This window comes from Drosophila takahashii, chromosome 2R (assembly GCF_030179915.1).
Source record: "Drosophila takahashii strain IR98-3 E-12201 chromosome 2R, DtakHiC1v2, whole genome shotgun sequence".
Taxonomy (NCBI): domain Eukaryota; kingdom Metazoa; phylum Arthropoda; class Insecta; order Diptera; family Drosophilidae; genus Drosophila; species Drosophila takahashii.
In genome coordinates this window covers 18843971-18863458 of record NC_091679.1, presented here as the reverse complement: position 1 = coordinate 18863458, position 19488 = coordinate 18843971, and the positions used below count along the sequence as shown (strand labels likewise).

Sequence of the window (19488 nt, the reverse complement as noted above, 5' to 3'; positions counted from 1 at the left end):
CTGAAAGCACTGTTCTCCTGGTCGGATTCTCCGAAAATTCCACCTGGTTGTGGAATAGCCCTTTGAAGGCTGCCAAGCGAGTCCAAGCATCTTTGTTGATTTGCATTCGTTTAGTTGCATCGGGATTTCGTTGTCAGAGGATTCCACTAGAACAGCTGAGTTGCTGTTGAACTTCGTCATGGCTAATCCCGCCTTGCTGAGTAGCTCTGTAATTTGCGTCTTTTTCTGAGCAGCTTCTTCGATATCATTGGCACCAGTTAAAAGGTCGTCAACATATAAGTCCGAACGCAAAACTTGAGCTGCAAGTGGAAATTCTAATTCATATAGATTAGCGATTTGAAAAAGACTGCGAATTGCAAGAAAGGGAGCAGCTGATACGCCGTACGTTACAGTGTTCAACTGGTAAGTGTGCAAGGTGTGACTCTCAGACTCCCTCCACAGAATCAGTTGAAATCGCCGATCTCTTTCATACATTAAAAATTGTCTATACATTTTTGATATGTCCCCAGAAAGTGCATACCGATTTAGTCGAAATGAAAGAAGAGTCGTGATGAGATCCTGTTGTATGGTTGGGCCTACCATTAAAAGTTCGTTGAGGGCTAGGCCTGACGTCGTTTTAGCGCTCGCGTCGAAGACAACCCTAAGCTTGGTTGTTAGGCTTTCCGGACGCAGAACGCAGTGATGAGGGATATAAAAATGTGGCATGCTTGTGTCCACTGTTGTAGTGCGAGACATGTGTCCAAGCTCAATATACTCCCTCATGAATTGGATATAGGGCTCCTTCAGTGATGGATTGCGATTGAGTCTGCGCTCCAGCATTATGAATCGTTTGAATGCACTATCATACGATTGCCCTAACCTTTGTTGTTCGATTTTAAAGGGGAGCCGCACTTGAATACGGCCGTCGCTTGTGAGAGCTACGTTGTCGGAATAATGTTGCTCGCAAAGCTGCTCCTCTTCACTAAATCTCTGAGGTGCGGTTTTGTATTCTTCCACTTCCCAGAACTTGTGCAAGCATTCGTCGAGAGACATCCTTTCCTGAATGAGATTGCACTTGTAGGTCGCTGAATTTGCGAGGTGTGGTGATAAATGCGGGCATTCCTGGGCCAACCTCGCACTTGCCGCTGCGAATGGCCTCGAAGAATCCTTCTATTCCTATGAGCACGTCGATCCTATGAGATTGATCAAAGTTTGGATCCGCTTAAACTTATCCATTTGGAATGTCCCATTGTGAGATGTCAATTGGTTCGCTGGGCTGGTGGTTGCAAATCCGTTTGATAACGGCGAAATGAGAACACCACTTGAATTCCGAGACGCGAGACTTAATAACTGTATAAACGTTGTAGTTTACAGTTTGAGTAGTATTAGAAACCCCACTTATGGACTGAGAAACGCGAGACTTTTCTAGCTGGAGTCGTTTGGCAGTTTCTTCGGTGATCAGATTCACCTCGGATCCTGAGTCTAGAAGTGCCCGAACAATTTGGAAGTCTCCATGTCCATCCTTGATCTGAACTAGTGCTGTAGGTATGATGCCTCTTTTGGCCGTGCGCGCTATTAGAGACACCCTAGGTCTGCTGTGCTGGTTAGAATCAGCGTGTTCTGGAACTAGGCTTTGTTGTGGTTGGTTTGTCATCGAATCAGCCTTAATTGGGCTTGGGCTATACGCATGCAGAAGAGTGTGATGAGCGCCCTGACAAACCTTGCACCGAGATTTGGATGAACAATCCGTAATAACATGGGATTTGCGCAAGCAATTAAAGCAAAGCATGGCTTTCTTTACGAAGTCTTTCCGCTGCATGAGTTGAAGTGCAGAGACCGACTTGCATTGTGTGATGTAGTGACTGCCCGGGTCACAGTATGTGCAACTGGCATTTGTTGTGATGAACGATTTGGACAAATGCATGTGGTTTGTCTTTTGTCGTTGCTGTGTGTCGATGGCTCGACCTTTGATGATGGCGCGTGATTGGCCTTCCAAGAATTGACAGCGGTGTGTCAGAAACTTGCAGTACTCGTCCCAGTCTGGAAGCTTTTCAAATGACTGCTTCTCATCGTAGCTTAACCTCGTCTCGGCATCGACCTTAGATAGAAGCAAGTTTGTCATGATAGCGTTCATGACGTCGTTCGGTGATGCCAATGATAATAATGATCCTCGTATCGCTGATGATGTGTCCACAAGGCGTTGCAATCCTGTAGCGTCTGGGTTCGAGATGGATTGCAAGTTGAAAAGCCTAGAAATGGAATCGAGAAAAATAAGCACGTTGTTGTCGTAACTTTCTTTCAGCCGTTTGAATGCCTTTGAATAATTTTCCTCAGTGACCTGGAATGCTTGGACTACCTCCAAGGCTGCGCCTGACACACAGCTCAGCAAATAATTGAATTTGTCAACACACAGCTCAGCAAATAATTGAATTTGTCAATATCTGAGATTCCAGGGTCACTGTGCACGAGATTTGTAAAAGCGACTTCAAACCGCTTGTAGTCTGAATATTTGCCATCGAAGTGCGGCAACTTCAAGTTTGGCAATCGGGAAGAATGTACACTGGCGGAGGCATTCAAAACACTGACGTCTGCTGAATGGTTGTGTTTACTCATTAAAGATTTTATTTTGCTTTTGGCTTTAATGTTTCAATGTTTCCACCTTAGCTCTACCGTCGTCCGCATAATTCAGCTCTTCAATTCGTGTTTGCAATTGACACAACTGGCGAAAGTAAGACTCCAAAATTTGTAAATGGCAATCTAACTCTTCGTGGTTGAGCTCGGTTGCATCGGACTCCCTGTTCACTCTGGCCGCTAAGTTTTCGATGTTGGCTTCCATTTTTGAGCGCTGTAGTCGAAGGGGAGTCAATTTTGCGTCAACTGCCTCTGCTGCCGAATCTTTGGTCATTTTAAACGGTTGTACGAAAGGGCGACAGAGTAAAGAGCTGAGAAACTACGGTTCAAAGAAGAAACGAAAAGCTAGTCTGAAGGCGAAACTGTACCACGTGTGCAGCCCGGCGTTATAGTTTTGAGCAAAAAGCAGACACAGAATCAGCACGTATTGGTATGCGTAAAGCAACGGTTATTTCTGCCGTAATTGACCACCTTCAGCAAAGTAATCACACTACCAGCAAGAATTTTATGTTTGTATGTATTTGTAAGTCTACTCACAGGTTATTGTGTGCGTGGCACACGATTATATAATTACGGCGTATTTGCGTATGTGCGAATGTTGCAGGTTTTGTAGCGGCAAATCTCACTGGTCGGGTAGAGGGAGGGAATGGTCTTGGTTGTACTAATCCCGCTTGTGGAGATGTTTTCAAGCGATTGCGACCTGCGCCTTTCCGATCCACTGCCGATGTTGCGCCTTTTGATTTGCGGGAATCCAGTGCGTGCCTTGATGGTGTCTTCAACGACGATCACACTGAAGATGCTGCGGTTGCAGGCTCGCCAATGTCGGATTGGTTCTCGGCTTTTATGAAATAATATTATAACCTCTAAACAGCCACGCGAACTTTACTATTTGTCTGGGTCCTGTCACGGTCGCCGAATGTTGCGGTCATACGCAGCTTTAAATTTATATTCTTTCAAGCCCAGCTAAATTAGTAATAATTGCGTGGTTTTTTAGACGTTATTATGTTTATTTGATAATATCTCCCTTCAGGTTCGTTGCGAGTAGAGAGAGAGAGTAATACACACGAGAAACATAAGCGAACGCGTTTGGGCTTTTGTCGTTTACCAGATGGCTGCAGATTCTGTTAAAATTTAAACTTTATTCTAATCTTCCCCAACAACTATCATAGATTTGGGTTGCAACTCGCTTGATGACTGGAGGGGTGGATTTACTGGATTAGGCAGACAAGGCCATTCGCTTTCCGACCTTTTCAGGAAGTCGGGTCCAGTAAACCACATGTTGTGCTCAAGATCCTTTACTGAGCATCCTCTGGATACGATGTCCGCAGGATTTTTGCTTGTTGATACGTAGCGCCATTCAACATCTTGTGTGTACGACTGAAGCTCAGATATCCTGTGAGATTCAAAAGTTGGCAATTGCGACGAGTGTTTCCCATGCCATTGTAGAACGCATCGGTCCAAAAGTATACCTTTGAGATGTAAGGCTCGAGTTTGTGTTTGAACTTTTGATATGTTCTATTAAGCAGCTTGGCTGCAGAGAGCTCAAGCTTTGGGATTGACAAGGATTGAATTGGAGCGACTCTTGACTTTGCAACTAATAAGCTGACCTTTACTACACTATTGATTATGCTGCGAATGTAAAGGCAGCAGCCGTATCCTCGTTTGCAGGGGTCCGCAAATCCGTGAAGCTCGCCTTGGTATTGTTATGAGGTTGATACATATCGTGGAAGTTTCACTGTGGATAAGTTGGGCAAGTCATTTTTTAAGTTGTCCCAGAGATCCGAGATCGTTGGGATAACTAAATCTTGAATGAATGTTTTGCAATTCATGAGGACGGGCGCGATAAGTCCAAGCGAGTCGAATATTCGTGATACTTCTGATAGAATAGTCCGTCTAGTAGAAGTTGGAGAAAACTCGAATTTGAACTGGAAAATGAATACGTCGTCTGATGGCTGCCATGCTAATCCAAGCATTTTCGTTGACTTCAATACCTCCAGCTGCATTGAAATTTCGCCGTCTGATGAATTACCTAGTATGGGTGAATTACTGTTGAATTTGGTCATCATCAATCCAGCCTGACTTAGTATTTTTGAGACTTCCGTTTTCTTTTGTAGTGCAGTGTCTATATCGTCTGCGCCTGTAGGAAGATCATCGACATATAGATCAGTTCATAGTACTGCAGCGGCGAGAGGAGATTCTGATTCGTTTAACTTGGCTATGTGGAACAGACTCCGAATGGCAAGGAAGGGAGCTGCTGAGACACCGTAGGTCACAGTATTTAGTTGGTAGATCTGTAGCATGTCTGTATCGTTTTCTCTCCAGAGAATCAGCTGAAACTTTCTATCTCGCTCGTCAACTACAAATTGGCGATACATCTTTGATATGTCACCTGATAAAGCGTAACGATTGAGCCGAAATGAAAGCAATGTCGTGATTAAATCTTGTTGTATTGTGGGTCCTACCATTAGAATTTCGTTCAATGCTACGCCGGAAGAAGATTTTGCGCTAGCATCAAACACTACTCGTAGCTTAGTGGTTAGGCTCTGGGGCCGTAACACGCAATGGTGGGGAATAAAGAAATGGGGCTCTCTTTTGTCAACGTCGTTTATGAGTGACATGTGACCTGTTGTGATGTATTCGCGCATGAATTGAACATATGATTCCTTTAAGGACTGATTGTTCTTAAGCCTACGTTCGAGTAGGGAAGAACGTTTGGCGGCGCTGACGTATGATTGGCCTAACGCTTGTGGTGATTCCTTAAATGTAAGTCGAACGGTAATGCGATTGTCGGATCCAACAGCAACTGTGTTCTCATAATGCTGTTCACAGAGCTGTTCTTCTTCGGTAAGAGTTTGTCGTGGCGTTTGATACTCTTCCACCTTCCAAAAGTGTGACACGATTTCATCTAGAGATGGTTGATCTGGAACGAAATTGCATTTGTAGCGCTCCGGCTCAGTAGGCAACATCGTACTTCCACCAATTACCCATCCGAAACTTGTATTGATGTGCGTGGGCATGTTCGTACCCATTGTGCACTTTCCAACTCGGATGGCTTCGAAGAATCCTTCAATTCCGATCAGAATGTCGATTTTGCTGGGTTAAAAGAATGTTGGATCAGCTAGTACGATCCTTTCTGGCATATTCCAGTCTGTTATGTCAACACCCTCACTAGGTTGTTGAGCACAAATAGATGCGATCACCGCGAAATTGGATGTCCATTGAAAGTCCGAAACTCGTGATTTTAGAGTTGTATGTACGTTATAATTGATTTGCCTTGAGGTGTCAGAAATACCACTGATAGCTTGGCTGACGCGGCATTTTGATAACTGCAGGCGCTTCGCAGTCTCCTCCGTGATCAAGTTAAGTTCCGAACCTGAATCTAATAACGCTCTGACTATCTGAAACTGGCCGTTTCCGTCCTTGATATGGACTACCGCTGTTGGTATGAGACTTCCCTTTGCAGTACGTGCTAAAAGAGAAATCTGTGGTGCCTGCAGAGCTGTTGCTTGACTCTGATGTAATACTTTTGACCAACCCCCGATGGATGCTACATGCCCTTGATTTGGTGAGAATTCATGCAGGAGAGTGTGATGCGCTGTTTGGCATACTCTGCACCTCGAATTAGATGAGCATTCGGTTACAGTCTGAGATTTCCGTAAGCAGTTGAAGCAGAGGAATGTATTTTTTGCGAAATCCTTCCGTTGAGCTAAGTTTATTTTAGCAAAGGCCTTGCAATGAGATATATAATGAGTGGCTGACTCACTGTTTGGACCTTGTATTATATTCGAGTTTAATGAATTTTATTGTATGAAATTATTTCTTTGCTTGGAACCTATTCCTATACTATTTACTCTACCAACATTCTTGTTAACATTACCTATTCGCAACATGTACCTATTGTAAACATTACCGATTCGCAACATGTATATCTTAATTTGTAGAATTTGGAGACCTTAACCTTCGGCTCGAAGTTAAGGGCTTCCCGATCAATAAACGACTTGAAATCAGACCAGCAAACTAACTGCACGCATTTTGGTTTCACCCTAGATTTGCTAGGGAACGTACATTTTGGCGACCGTGACAGGACTCACGTTCTGTATCAAGTTCAATTTCAAGTTCAATTCGCATACTTTGGCGAACTCGTTTAGAAAAGGTCAACCGTAGATTTGATCAGTCGGATCAACACACAGCTTTTGTGGCGAGATATCGTTCGCGCATCTACTACCCGGTACCTAATTCGTGACATTTCTTCGTGACAATATAATCGTCATCGCTGAAAGTAATCAAATCATAGTGGCACCAATTTCGTGTTCCTCCTCGCACCATTTCGATCTGTCCGAGCGGCAGAATCATTAACCAAAAGGAACTAAAATTGGAGCATCGTCGCATCGATTACATAACCACAGTTATGTAACCGTCTCATAACCCACACATTCGTAGTGGAACCTAATCATTTGGTTCTCTCTTTTGATCTACATTCTTCATCTGGCAACACTGTTCACTGGAAAGTGGAATTCCAAGTACTGACTTATCGATACTTCCAACAAACGGTCACACTCAGCAAGGGCTTTTGGAAACACATCACTAGTGGAAAGCGGTACTTGGAAAATAATTACGACGCAATAAGATGGCCAAGCCGGAAGAACGTTTAGCTACTCTTTTACAAGAAAAGAGCAGCCTACTTCTGGCCATGAAGAACCTCAAGAACCATGTGGAAGCTGATAATCGGATGACTGCCGCAGAATTGGATTGCCGAGCGCAGGTGCTAGACGCTCATTTCAGGCAAGCGTCTCAAATTCAATCCAACATTGAGCGTCTAGACCCAGAAAACAAAGAGAGAGAGATCCTCGATGAGTTTTTCATCTCAACCAAGGCAGCCATTCTCAGCAGCTCCTCCAAACTTAAACGCGAAAGAATAGACGACACCAGTTTTCTAAATTCTACTTCTTCCCAGTCACATCACACTCGATTGCCTTCATTAAAATTGCCCAAATTCGATGGAAAATACAGCGAGTACAGCCGATTTATGACTGCATTTACGCACTTGGTGGACGATGACGTCACAATTAACCCAGTCGACAAGTTCAATTATCCCCTTAGTTGCTTGTCCGACACCGCCTTGAGTGTTGTGTCGTCTTTTCAAGTTTCGGAAGACAATTATCCCAAAGCCATGAATCGCCTCAAGGAGCGATACGACAAGAAGGTACTCATCTTTCTGGAGCACATATCTAGCTTGTGCGCCCTACCCATCATGGAACCCGCAGACGCAAATTCACTGCGTGGTATCTTGGACACCGTTTCTGCACTGCGCGGGTCATTGCTATCACTCGGCTCAGAAACTGATATTCTCAACGCAATTCTAATCCACAACGTTCTCCTGAAGGTGGATTCAGATGCTCGCCAGGCCTACAATCGATCTCAAGATTATGACACGTTGCCATCCTGGGACAACTGTTATAAAACGCTAAGCCGACACAGCGAATTCCTGGACTGCAGCGCGCCCTGCATCAATAAGGAGCGGCTGCTAGAGAAGCGCCAGGAGAAACCAACCGACAAACGCCACGGCAACCTACGTAAGGCATTTGTCGCCGCCCAGAACACCTGTCTAAAATGCAAATCAACGGATCACAACATCGGTAAATGTCCATCATTTGCTGCACTCACCGTGGATGAGCGATTCAACATCGCAAAGCAACTATCCTTGTGCATAAATTGCCTCGGAAAGGGGCACATGGCAGGCAAGTGCAGTTCCAAATTTAAGTGCCGCGTATGCCGCGGACTGCACCACACTTGTTTGCACCGATACACACAGGTCATCACAGCATCACAGCCAATGGATGACATTTCTCAAGCGGATCACTGCACAACGCACGCAGTATCCCTTCTAGCCAGACAGTCCAAACGTGCTCTCATTCCAACTGCAGTGGTTCTTATCAAAGACAATTGTGGGTCCTATCAACAAGCACGAGCTCTCCTCGACTCCGGATCGGAGATCAACTTCATCACCGAAGAATTGGCAAAGCGGCTCCAACTGACCCGTGTTCGGCAACAATATGACATCTGTGGCATTGCAGATGCACGTGCAAAAATGAAATTCTCAGTCACCACATCAGTAAAGTCAAGAATCGGACACGGGGAATGGTTGCTCGAATTCGCCATAACCAAATCCATCACTCAAAGCCAGCCGGAAAGCATTGTCGAAACCAACGGATGGAAGCTTCCGGTCGGAATCGAACTGGCCGATCCTTTCTTCTACAAACCAAGCAAGATCGACATTTTAATCAGCATCCAGGAATTCTTTGGTCTCTTGGGAGAAGGAAAAATCTCTCTGGGTCCAAATCTACCCTATCTGCAAAAGTCCTCACTTGGGTGGCTGCTTGGCGGCAGAATTGACGAGCCTAGAAGTGTAAAGGCACACGCATTCATGTGCAAAACGGAAAGCGTTCGCGATCTCAACGTCAACTTGCAGCGCTTTTGGGAAATAGAAGAACTGAGCACAGAACGTCAAGCACTCACAGAGGAAGAAGAAGCCTGCGAAAACCACTTCAATTCTCAGGTGACAGTTCTTGCCTCCGTCGCGTTCAGGTATGTTTACCATTCAAGCACTCCCCTGACGCTCTGGGCACATCAATGGAGACAGCCAAATCTCGATTTTTACAACTGGAGAAGCGCCTAGAGCGCAACCCTTTGCTACGGGATATGTACAGCCAATTTATGAGCGAATATCTCTCGCTCAATCACATGCAGATTAGAGATCATGTTGATCTCACCCAGCCACACTACTTTATTCCCCACCATGGAGTTCTACGCCCGGACAGCTCCACCACGAAGCTACGTGTAGTATTCGACGCGTCAGCTACAACATCGAGCAACATGTCGCTCAATGATATTGTTATGGTCGGCCCAACCATCCAACAGACGTTCTTACTAACACTCCTCTCATTTCGCATTCACAGACACGCTCTCAGTGCAGACATCTCTAAAATGTACCGACAATTTATGGTACACCCCGACGATCGCAAGTTTCAACTTATATTTTGGAGGTCTTCAGGTGAGCAGCCGCTGAAAATCTATCAGCTCAATACGGTGACCTATGGAATGGCATGCGCACCATTCTTAGCAATACGGAGTCTTCAGTTCATCGCCCAACGAAAACAAGAGCAGTATCCTGTTGGCGCCTCCGTACTCCTCGAAGACATGTACGTCGACGATCTGCTGACAGGGGCAGATTCCATCGAAGAGCTGCAGCAGAAGGTCTTCGAAGTTAACACGATTCTCGAAGACGCAGGGCTGGCACTTGCAAAATGGAACGCAAGTCATCTCATTGAAACAAATACGGAGTTTCATATCAAGCCTAACGGAGACAATGTGACGAAGGCCCTCGGCATGTCTTGGAAGCCCCTATCGGACGTATTTTGTTTTCGATATGCGTTGCCATCGGGCGGAGAGATTACCAAACGACGCGTAATTTCAATCCTGGCTCGTCTCTACGACGTACTTGGCTTGCTCAGCCCAGTGGTCGTTCGCTGTAAAATCTTCGCTCAACAACTCTGGCTGCAAGGATTTGGATGGGACGACACTCTCCCATCTAACCTCAACGTGGACTGGCATCGAATTGAGTCGGATCTCCAGAACGTCAACCAAGTCGAAATACCTCGATTTGTAAATTCGTCACCACATCAGCTAGGACAAATCCATGGGTTCTCAGATGCATCAGAGCATGCATATGGCTGTTGCATTTATTTGCGCACAAAAATCGACGGCAAGTTTATATCACGCTTGATAATTTCAAAGTCAAAGGTAGCGCCAACCAAGGCACTCTCGCTACCGAGATTGGAGTTATGTGGAGCAAGTCTGCTCTGCAACGTATGGCAAAAAATTAAGCACAAGTTCACAAACTTAATCAATTCGACAATCTTTTGGACTGATTCGCAAATTGTGCTTCATTGGATAAATCTACATTCATCACAGCTCAAATGCTTTATTGCCAATAGAGTATCCAGAATTCAAGAACAATCGGTTGATGTAACTTGGCGACATGTACCAGGAAAGAGCAACCCAGCAGACATCGTCTCATGCGGATGCGCAGCTTCGGAATTATCGGACACAATTTGGTTCTCTGGCCCTGAATTCCTCAGATTAGATCCGGAGTTCTGGCCACAATCACCTCCAGATTGTGAATTTGATGATCTCTACTTGGAGAAGCGGAAGGCAGTCTCATTCGCATGCAGCAGCATTCAATCTACAGATGACAAACCAAAGATAGCGGATGATCCACATCTCGGAAGCGTCATGCTAGAAATTGTCAATCGCACTGGGTCCTATCGACGTATTCTCAGAATAGTAGCGTACGTCCTTCGTGTATTCAACAGAGTTCCAGCCAACAGGAAATTCTCAGTTCAAGACGCAATGGCCATCGCACCCACAGAACTAAATCAGGCATTCACACACATCGTTGCTGCAATTCATAATGCTTCGTTCTCAAAGGAAATCTCACAGCTTGCCAAAAATCAGGAAATCAAGGACAAAACAATTCGAGGATTCTCGCCTTACTTGTCACAGGTAGAAGTAGGAACCTACACACTCACCGTTCTACGAGTAGGAGGTCGACTAACTAGAGCCCCAATTCCTATCGACGCGAGATATCCAATGCTCCTCCCAAAGGACCATGATTTCACCTGGAAGTTTGTCAATCACTTGCATAGGACTAACATGCATGCTGGAGCCAAAGCGCTTGTGGGACTACTTCGTCTACACATTTGGGTGGCTAACGCCAAAAAACTGGCATCATCTGTAGTCAGGCAGTGCGTCCACTGCTACCATTACAAGCCCAGACTTGCGAACCAAATCATGGGTTCGCTTCCTTCTGACCGACTGCAGACCGTCAGACCATTCACTGTAACTGGAGTAGATCTGTGTGGACCGTTCTTAACATCCTATCGCATACGCAGCAAGGTGCAACATAAGACTTATTTGGCGATCTATGTTTGCTTCTCATCAAAGGCGGTCCACATAGAGCTGCTCTCAGACCTTTCAACTAATACATTTATTCTTTCGTTGAAGCGCTTTGTTTCTCGTCGGGGCAGTCCCTGTCGCATATATTGTGATAACGCGACAAATTTCACTGGAGCCAGCGTCCAACTCAACCGCTTCAAGCAAGAACTCTTTAGTCAGCAAACTAAGCAGGATCTGGAAACCTTCAGCAACGACACTGGAGTTGAATTCTGCTTTATTCCGCCAAGAGCTCCACATTTCGGTGGACTCTGGGAGGCGGCGGTTAAATCTATGAAGAACCTACTTATCAAATGTATGTCGGACAGCGGGATGACATACGAGGAACTGCAGACGATCGCTATAGGTGCCGAAGCCATCCTAAATTCTCGGCCAATTGCTGGTCATTCAGAGGATCCCAATGACGGGGAAGCTCTCACCCCTGGTCACCTCCTCACTGGTTCGTCCCTCAAGGCACTCCCGGAACCAGCAGTGGATGACAGCAAGTTATCGTATCTAACACGATCCCATAGCATACACAAAAAGACGCCTCTGGGACCTATGGCGGCGGGATTACCTGCACACGCTTCAGATGCGAGCAAAATGGACTTCTCCAATTGCAAACCTCGAACCTGGTCAGATTGTTCTCATACATGAGGACAATAGCCCTCCCCAGCACTGGCTAACTGGACGCATTATCAACTCGATCAGTGGAGAGGACAACAAAGTTCGTGTGGTCAATGTTCAAACGGCCAAAGGAGTTATACGACGACCAATCTGCAAGATCGCACCTCTGCCGATCCAATATGGTTCTTGAAAGGTTGTACACCTTTCAACGGGCGGAGTATGTTTGGACCTTGTATTATATTCGAGTTTAATGAATTTTATTTTATGAAATTATTTCTTTGCTTGGAACCTATTCCTATACTATTTACTCTACCAACATTCTTGTTAACATTACCTATTCGCAACATGTACCTATTGTAAACATTACCGATTCGCAACATGTATATCTTAATTTGTAGAATTTGGAGACCTTAACCTTCGGCTCGAAGTTAAGGGCTTCCCGATCAATAAACGACTTGAAATCAGACCAGCAAACTAACTGCACGCGTTTTGGTTTCACCCTAGATTCGCTAGGGAACGTACACTCACAGTAAACGCAGCTAGCCTGTGTAGTAACAAATGCCTTCGACAATGAACTTGGCAATGCCTTTGGCTTCTGACTCCAATCACTTTGGCGGTTCTTGATTGAGCTCCGGTGACGACCTTCTAGGAACTGGCATCGGTGTGTAAGTGTTTTACAAAAGTCGTCCCAATTGGGTAGCTTGTCGAAAAATTGTTTTTCATCGTAGTTGAGGCGAGTATCTGCATCCACTTTTGCAAGAACCAAGTTGATCATTATCGCGTACATAATGTCATCCGCGCTGCCCAAAGAAAGGAGAGATCCTCGGATAGCTGACGATGTATCAATTAGCCGCTGAAGTCCTGCCGCATCTGGCTTGACGATCGCTGGAAGGTTGAATAGGTTCGTGATGGAATCTAAAAAGATAAGTACGCTATTATCATAACGCTCTTTGAGTTGATCGAATGCCTTGGAGTAGTTATCTTCAGTCACTTGGTACGCACTGACAACTTCAAGTGCTGGTCCTGACAAACAGTTTAGCAAATAGTTGAATTTGTCGATCTGAGGAATTATGGGATCACTATGTACAAGGTTAATGAACGCTCCCTCGAATCGTTTGTAGTTGCTGTAGGTTCCGTCGAAGTTTGACAACTTTAAACTTGGCAACCGGGATTGATGAGCGCTTGTTGTTGTATTTAGAAAACTAGACTCGTGGAGGCCGTTGTTTGTTGATGAGTGATTTTAATTTGCTTTTTGTCTCAACAAATAGGATTTATCCCACTGCGCGTCCGTCGTCGTCGATGTCTAATTCTTCGATTCTAGTTTGCAGCTGGGATAACTGCCGAAAATATGCCTCTAGAATCTGCACATTGCAGTCTAGGGATTCCGCTGCTCATTTGAGTTGGATTCTACGCGGTCAGCTAAACGTTTGATGTTGTCCTCGCCTTTGATCGTTGTTGCCGCAATGAAGCTAGCTTCTAGCTTGGTGGTCGCTTCGCCTTTGTGGTTTGGACTCATGGCGTTGGGCTTGACTATAAATTCTGGGACGACTAGTGTACAATTTTCGTCTGAGAAGAAAATAGTCCGCAGTGGCCACCGCCAGTTATTGATAAGATTGGAAGTCGTCGCTGCTAAATGTCCACCTACCTAAACAAATTTAGGTCGATGCAGGCAGGCCTGTGCACACATGTGTGACGTCAGGTCATAAAGGAATCCCACGATCGGTCACGTCCTGACACCATCTGCACGCGTACCTCGCGGGAATTTCGCTATCTTAAGAAGTTATCATGTCTGTAGCCACCTGGTATTGTTTTGATAGGATAAACCATGTATCTGATAAATGTAACCCAAAGTAGACCTAAGTAAATACCCTTTGACCCAAGAACATGTATATAAACCCCATGAAATATTCAATTAAATCAGTACGACAAAAACTCTTTGCGTATTCACTTCTCCGCAGCCCAATTTGTATTGAACTTATTGCGGCGACTATTGCCACTGGTATTGTACTTGAGGCACGCAACAAAAACTATTTCAGGATTTAATTTTGATCCATACATTTGGTGACCCCCGACTTTGAATCGCAAGTTATTCAAATTGAGACTACAATTTGAAGACGCATCATCAGATCAATTTTGATATAAATACATATCCGAAGAGATATATTTTGTTCAATTTTGAACGCACGCATAGATCATTGTTTGATCACAAACTTGAACCGCATTTTTTGTTCAAAGTTTAACTTGAATTAACTAATTTCAACGCATCTGCAGTAATCACGGTAGTGATTAAAAGGTCAACAAGGCGACCAAAACTTAAAAAAAAAAAAATAAAAACGGCTCAGATTTGGTCAACTTGGCGAACCAAACTATATTTGATAACGTTCCATTTTTACATTTATTTTTTAAACCACGGTGTGAGTCGAGGCACATCATAACAAAATACCTCTAAAAGGTTTAATTTATAAAGTAATATGGCCTCATCAAATATTCAGCCCCTATTGGATGAGCAGAGTGCGCTGGGCGAGCGCATTCAAAGCCTAATAAGAAATTTTAAAAAAGATTCTGACTCAAGGAAAACTAAGCCTGCGTATTTCACAGAGCGATTAGCGAATATTGAAGGCCTGTGGTCTAATTTCGCTATTAGAGATGCCAAAATTCAGGAGATAGTTAAAGGAAAACCGATTGACAACGACTATTTCCTTAATAATTATTTCATTAAAATAAAAAATCTCGTGATTGAGTATAAAGAGATATTCAATACGAATCTCGCTACATTAGAAATGGAAACAAACTCGATTACATCTACCGAAGAGGATTTGGAAATCGAATCCATGTTCCGCGAGCAAAGGGCGCTAATAGACAGCCTGGAACGGATAATGAATAAAGTAACGCTCGAAACAAGCCATAATTTTCATTCAATTATAAATCAATATTGGAATGATATTAAAAACATTCATGTCCAAATTCATAAAAAATTTAAAAACCCGAAGGAATTGGGATACGACGATTCCCGATACCTGATGGCCGAAGACGCCATATTGTCCTATCAAGTGGCATTCGGTGGAGAAAGGAATATGGCGACAGTACCCAGTTCCCCTACGACGGCAGCAGTGCCGCTGCCTAAGATAAAAATTCCAAAATTTGATGGAAATTATTTACAATGGCAACAATTCCATGATTTATTCAAGAAGATGATTCATGAATCTGCACTACCCATTATACAAAAAATGTGGTATTTAAAAACAAACCTGAATGGAGAGGCCGAACGGTTAATTCGTCACTTGTCGCTAACAGAAAATAATTACGCGACAGCATGAAAATGTTGCAAGAGCGATATAACAACAGAAGAGTGCTATGTAATACTCTAATACAGAAATTGGTAGACTACGCACCCATGTCCCACGATGCAAAAGGGATAAAGACAATGCATGATAACATAAAAGAAACGTTATCTGCATTAAATAATATGGAAATCAAAACAGACAATTGGGATCCAATCCTTCTCCATATTTTAACGAAGAAATTGGATCGCCAAACACATCTGCTGTATGAACAATCAATTCCGGACACACGGAATTTGCAATCCATACAGGAATTTTTGGAGTTCCTGGAGCAACGGTTCCTAACACTAGAGGCCATCTCCTCCGATAAACCTAAAAAGACGGGCACATGTGCTGCAGGAACGGAAGCATAATTCAATTGCTTCTTTTGCAAAAAACCAAATCATAGCATTTTTAAATGTAATAATTTCGTAAAAAAGACACCATCAGAGCGTCTCAACTGGACGCAGAAAAATAAATTATGCGTAAAATGCCTAAGTGCCAACCACACTGCCAAAACATGCACAAAGAGAGATTGCTTTAAGTGCAACAAAAAGCATAATACGCTGCCACATTTGGAAAAGGTGGCTGATAATCTGGATGTAATTACTGCGGCGTCAGTAAGTGGAAAACAATCCAGCTATATATTGTTAGCCACTGCGAGAGTGATAATCCAAGGCAATAATGGACAAATGGCGGAATTCAGAGCACTATTAGACTCTGGATCCCAGATAAATGCAATTTCTGAAAGAGCAATTCAGAAATTGTCATTAAAAACCACCAACTCTATGCTCAAAATAAATGGCATAGGTGGTAGAGCACACACATCGAACTCGAGGGTAAATGTCGAGATAAAATCAAAACATGGAGATTTTACCTCCAGACTAGAAGCGATGGTAATGCCCCATATAGTTGCTGATCAGCCAACATATCCGATTTCGACAGAAAAGTGGAAGATCCCGAAAAACATTACGTTGGCTGACCCGAGTTTTGGAAGTCCAGGAAAGATTGACTTACTGATTGGAGCTGAACATTACTTCGAAATAATGCAATCCGAGAGCATAAACATCCAAAAGGGATTGCCAAGATTACAAAATACCAAACTTGGCTGGATTGTAGCAGGAAAGATAGCTGATCAACGAACAACATCGGCTGTGTGTGCGGTACTAACGGAAGAAGAAAAGGTGGATGAACAACTGGTAAAGTTCTGGGAGCTGGATAATTTTCAACCAGACAGAAAATGTTACTCGCCAGTTGAGAAACAATGTGAGTCTCACTTCCTACAAAACATTCAGCAAGCACAGGACTCCAGATTTATCGTCCAACTACCCTTTCTGGAGCATACATCAGCGCTGGGGGAGAGTCGTGACATTGCCACGCGACGATTCTTATCCCTGGAGAAACGATTGCAGAGAGATCAAGCGATCAAGCAAGGATATATTGATTTCATGAAAGAGTATGAAGTACTTGGGCACATGAAGGAAGTTCCTCTGGTAAATTTACCAAGGACACATTATTTCATACCGCATCATTGTGTCTTAAAACCTGAAAGTCACACAACGAAACTACGTGTTGTATTTGATGCATCAGCCGTAACGTCGTCAGGAAAATCATTCAATGATTTATTGCACAAAGGCCCAACAGTGCAAAGTACATTGATGTCTATACTATTACGGTTTAGAATATACAAATATGTATTCACTGCCGATATCGAAAAAATGTATAGACAAATCTGGATAAACCCGAAGGATCAACATTATCAAATGATAGTATGGAGAAACGACCCGTCAGAAGAATTAAAACACTATCGTTTGAAAACTGTTACGTATGGCACAAAATCAGCACCATACTTAGCAACAAAATGCTTGGAGCATTTGGCAAGTAAACAAATGCCGCACTATCCAGTTGGGTCCCATGCCCTGAAAAATGATTTTTACGTGGATGATTGCATCACTGGAGCAAATACAATTCCAGAAGCCCTTCAAATAAGAACTGAGCTGAACAAAATTTTGTTGAGTTCAGGCTTTAAATTGCGAAAATGGTGCGCAAATAGCAACCAACTTCTACAGGGATTGAATAAGGAAGATATCATCCCTGAAGTTCAATTGGAAGATACTGCATATGAGGATTGCAGCGTCAAAACTCTTGGAATTATCTGGAATCCCAAGATTGATAAACTTTGCGGCAAAACACAAATTGCCACAAACACTAAAATAACGAGACGCGACGTGGTCTCGGAAATATTTAAAATATTTGATCCTCTTGGACTATTCTCTCCAGTAGTCATAAAGGCCAAAATATTTATGCAAGGCCTGACCAAGGAGAAATTTGAATACAATGAGGAACTACCGGAAAAACTACAGAAACAATGGATTGCATTCCGAGAAAGCTTACAGTCTTTAAATGAAATAAAAATTTCACGACACGTCTTCGAAGGCAAAATACCCACGATGAAGGAAATTCACACATTTGTGGATGCTTCAGAAAATGCGTATGCAGCGGCCGTATATCTTCGTGCAGTTCACAAAGACAAGAGGGTGACTGTACAATTGCTATGTGCTAAATCGCATTTAGCTCCAGTAAAAGCGATCACCCTTCCTCGACTGGAATTGAAGGCAGCAGTACTAGGTGCACAACTGACGTCTACAGTGAAAGAACAGCTCTCAATGCAAGAAATTCCTACATATTTCTGGGCAGATTCGGAAATTGTTCTGTCTTGGATAAATAGCTCCACCACAATAAAGGATAAATTTGTGGCGACAAGAATCACGACGATCCAGGAAACATCGCTACAAAAGGAATGGAGACATGTCCCATCTGAGCAGAACGCCGCGGATGTAGCATCAAGAGGAATATGTGGCTCTAAATTTGCAAGTCACAGCCTTTGGTTTTTTGGCCCACTATTCTTATATGGACCACCATCAACATGGCCAGCTCCGTTTATTGCTTCCAAAATTGAACGTCTGGCTAAACCTGCTGAAACATCGTTAGGAGCAGTTAAGGATGATGAGTTGATATCCAAAATAAATCACGGGAATTCATTTTCCAAACTACTAAGGATAGTAGCTTATATCATGAGGATAAAACGGAAACCTCTAGTTGCAGGTACAACGATAAGCCTGGAAGAACTTGAACGAGCCAGAAAAATAGTTCTTCGCATCATCCAGCAGAAGCACTTCAGCGCAGATATAAAACATTTAAAGAAATCTCGTGAAGTCGAAAAGAGCAGCAACATTAGCACTCTCACACCATTTATAGATCAGGACGATCTCATCCGAGTTGGAGGCAGACTAGAAGCAGCTGAGCTATCGTTTGATGCTAAATGAAATGTACCAGAGCCAAACCTAAGTTATTGGAACAAATTATGGGACATCTACCCCCATTGCGAGTAACGCCAGCAAGACCATTTCTAAATTCCGGCGTTGATTATTGTGGACCCTTTAAAATCCATTATAAAATTAGAGGAAAGAAACCACATACAGCATACATTGCAATATTTTGCTGTTTCGCCACTAAGGCAGTGCATCTGGAATTAGTCAGCGATCTTACAACTGAGGCCTTTTTGGGAGCACTGCGTCGTTTTATCAGTCGACGTGGAAAATGCCAAACATTGCATTGTGATAATGCAACCAATTTTGTTGGAGCCAGGAATAAGCTCCAGGAGTTGGAAGAAGCCATATTTTCGAAGAAGGCCAGAGAAACCATTGTTGAAAGCTGCATTAACAAAGGTGTCAATTTTAAATTCATTCCGCCGAGGGCACCACATTTTGGAGGCTTATGGGAAGCTGCGGTGAAATCAGCTAAGCATTTGTTACTTAAAAATGTAACTACAGCTAATCTAACATATGAAGAGTTAGAGACGGTTATAGTCGAGATTGAAGCAATATTAAATTCTCGACCTTTGGTCCCAATGTCATCAGATCCAAATGATTTAACAGCA

General features: G+C 43.6%; 3 protein-coding genes across 3 annotated transcripts; 1 reads left to right on the top strand and 2 right to left on the bottom strand.

Moving 5' to 3' along the window:
• Window positions 1-1207: 1207 nt before the first annotated feature.
• Window positions 1208-2815, bottom strand: LOC138912200 (uncharacterized). Its single transcript, XM_070212067.1, has 2 exons — window positions 2742-2815; window positions 1208-2228 (listed from the first exon to the last, which is right to left on the bottom strand). Exons 1-2 carry the CDS (start codon window positions 2813-2815, stop codon window positions 1208-1210), a joined length of 1095 nt encoding a protein of 364 aa, XP_070068168.1.
• A 1963-nt stretch (window positions 2816-4778) lies between these two features.
• Window positions 4779-5627, bottom strand: LOC138912199 (uncharacterized). Its single transcript, XM_070212066.1, has one exon. It carries the CDS (start codon window positions 5625-5627, stop codon window positions 4779-4781), a length of 849 nt encoding a protein of 282 aa, XP_070068167.1.
• Window positions 5628-7237: 1610 nt separating this feature from the next.
• On the top strand, window positions 7238-12418 carry LOC138912198 (uncharacterized). Its single transcript, XM_070212065.1, has 5 exons — window positions 7238-9195; window positions 9567-10272; window positions 10582-11208; window positions 11275-12061; window positions 12135-12418. Exons 1-5 carry the CDS (start codon window positions 7238-7240, stop codon window positions 12416-12418), a joined length of 4362 nt encoding a protein of 1453 aa, XP_070068166.1.
• The last annotated feature ends 7070 nt before the right edge of the window (window positions 12419-19488 follow it).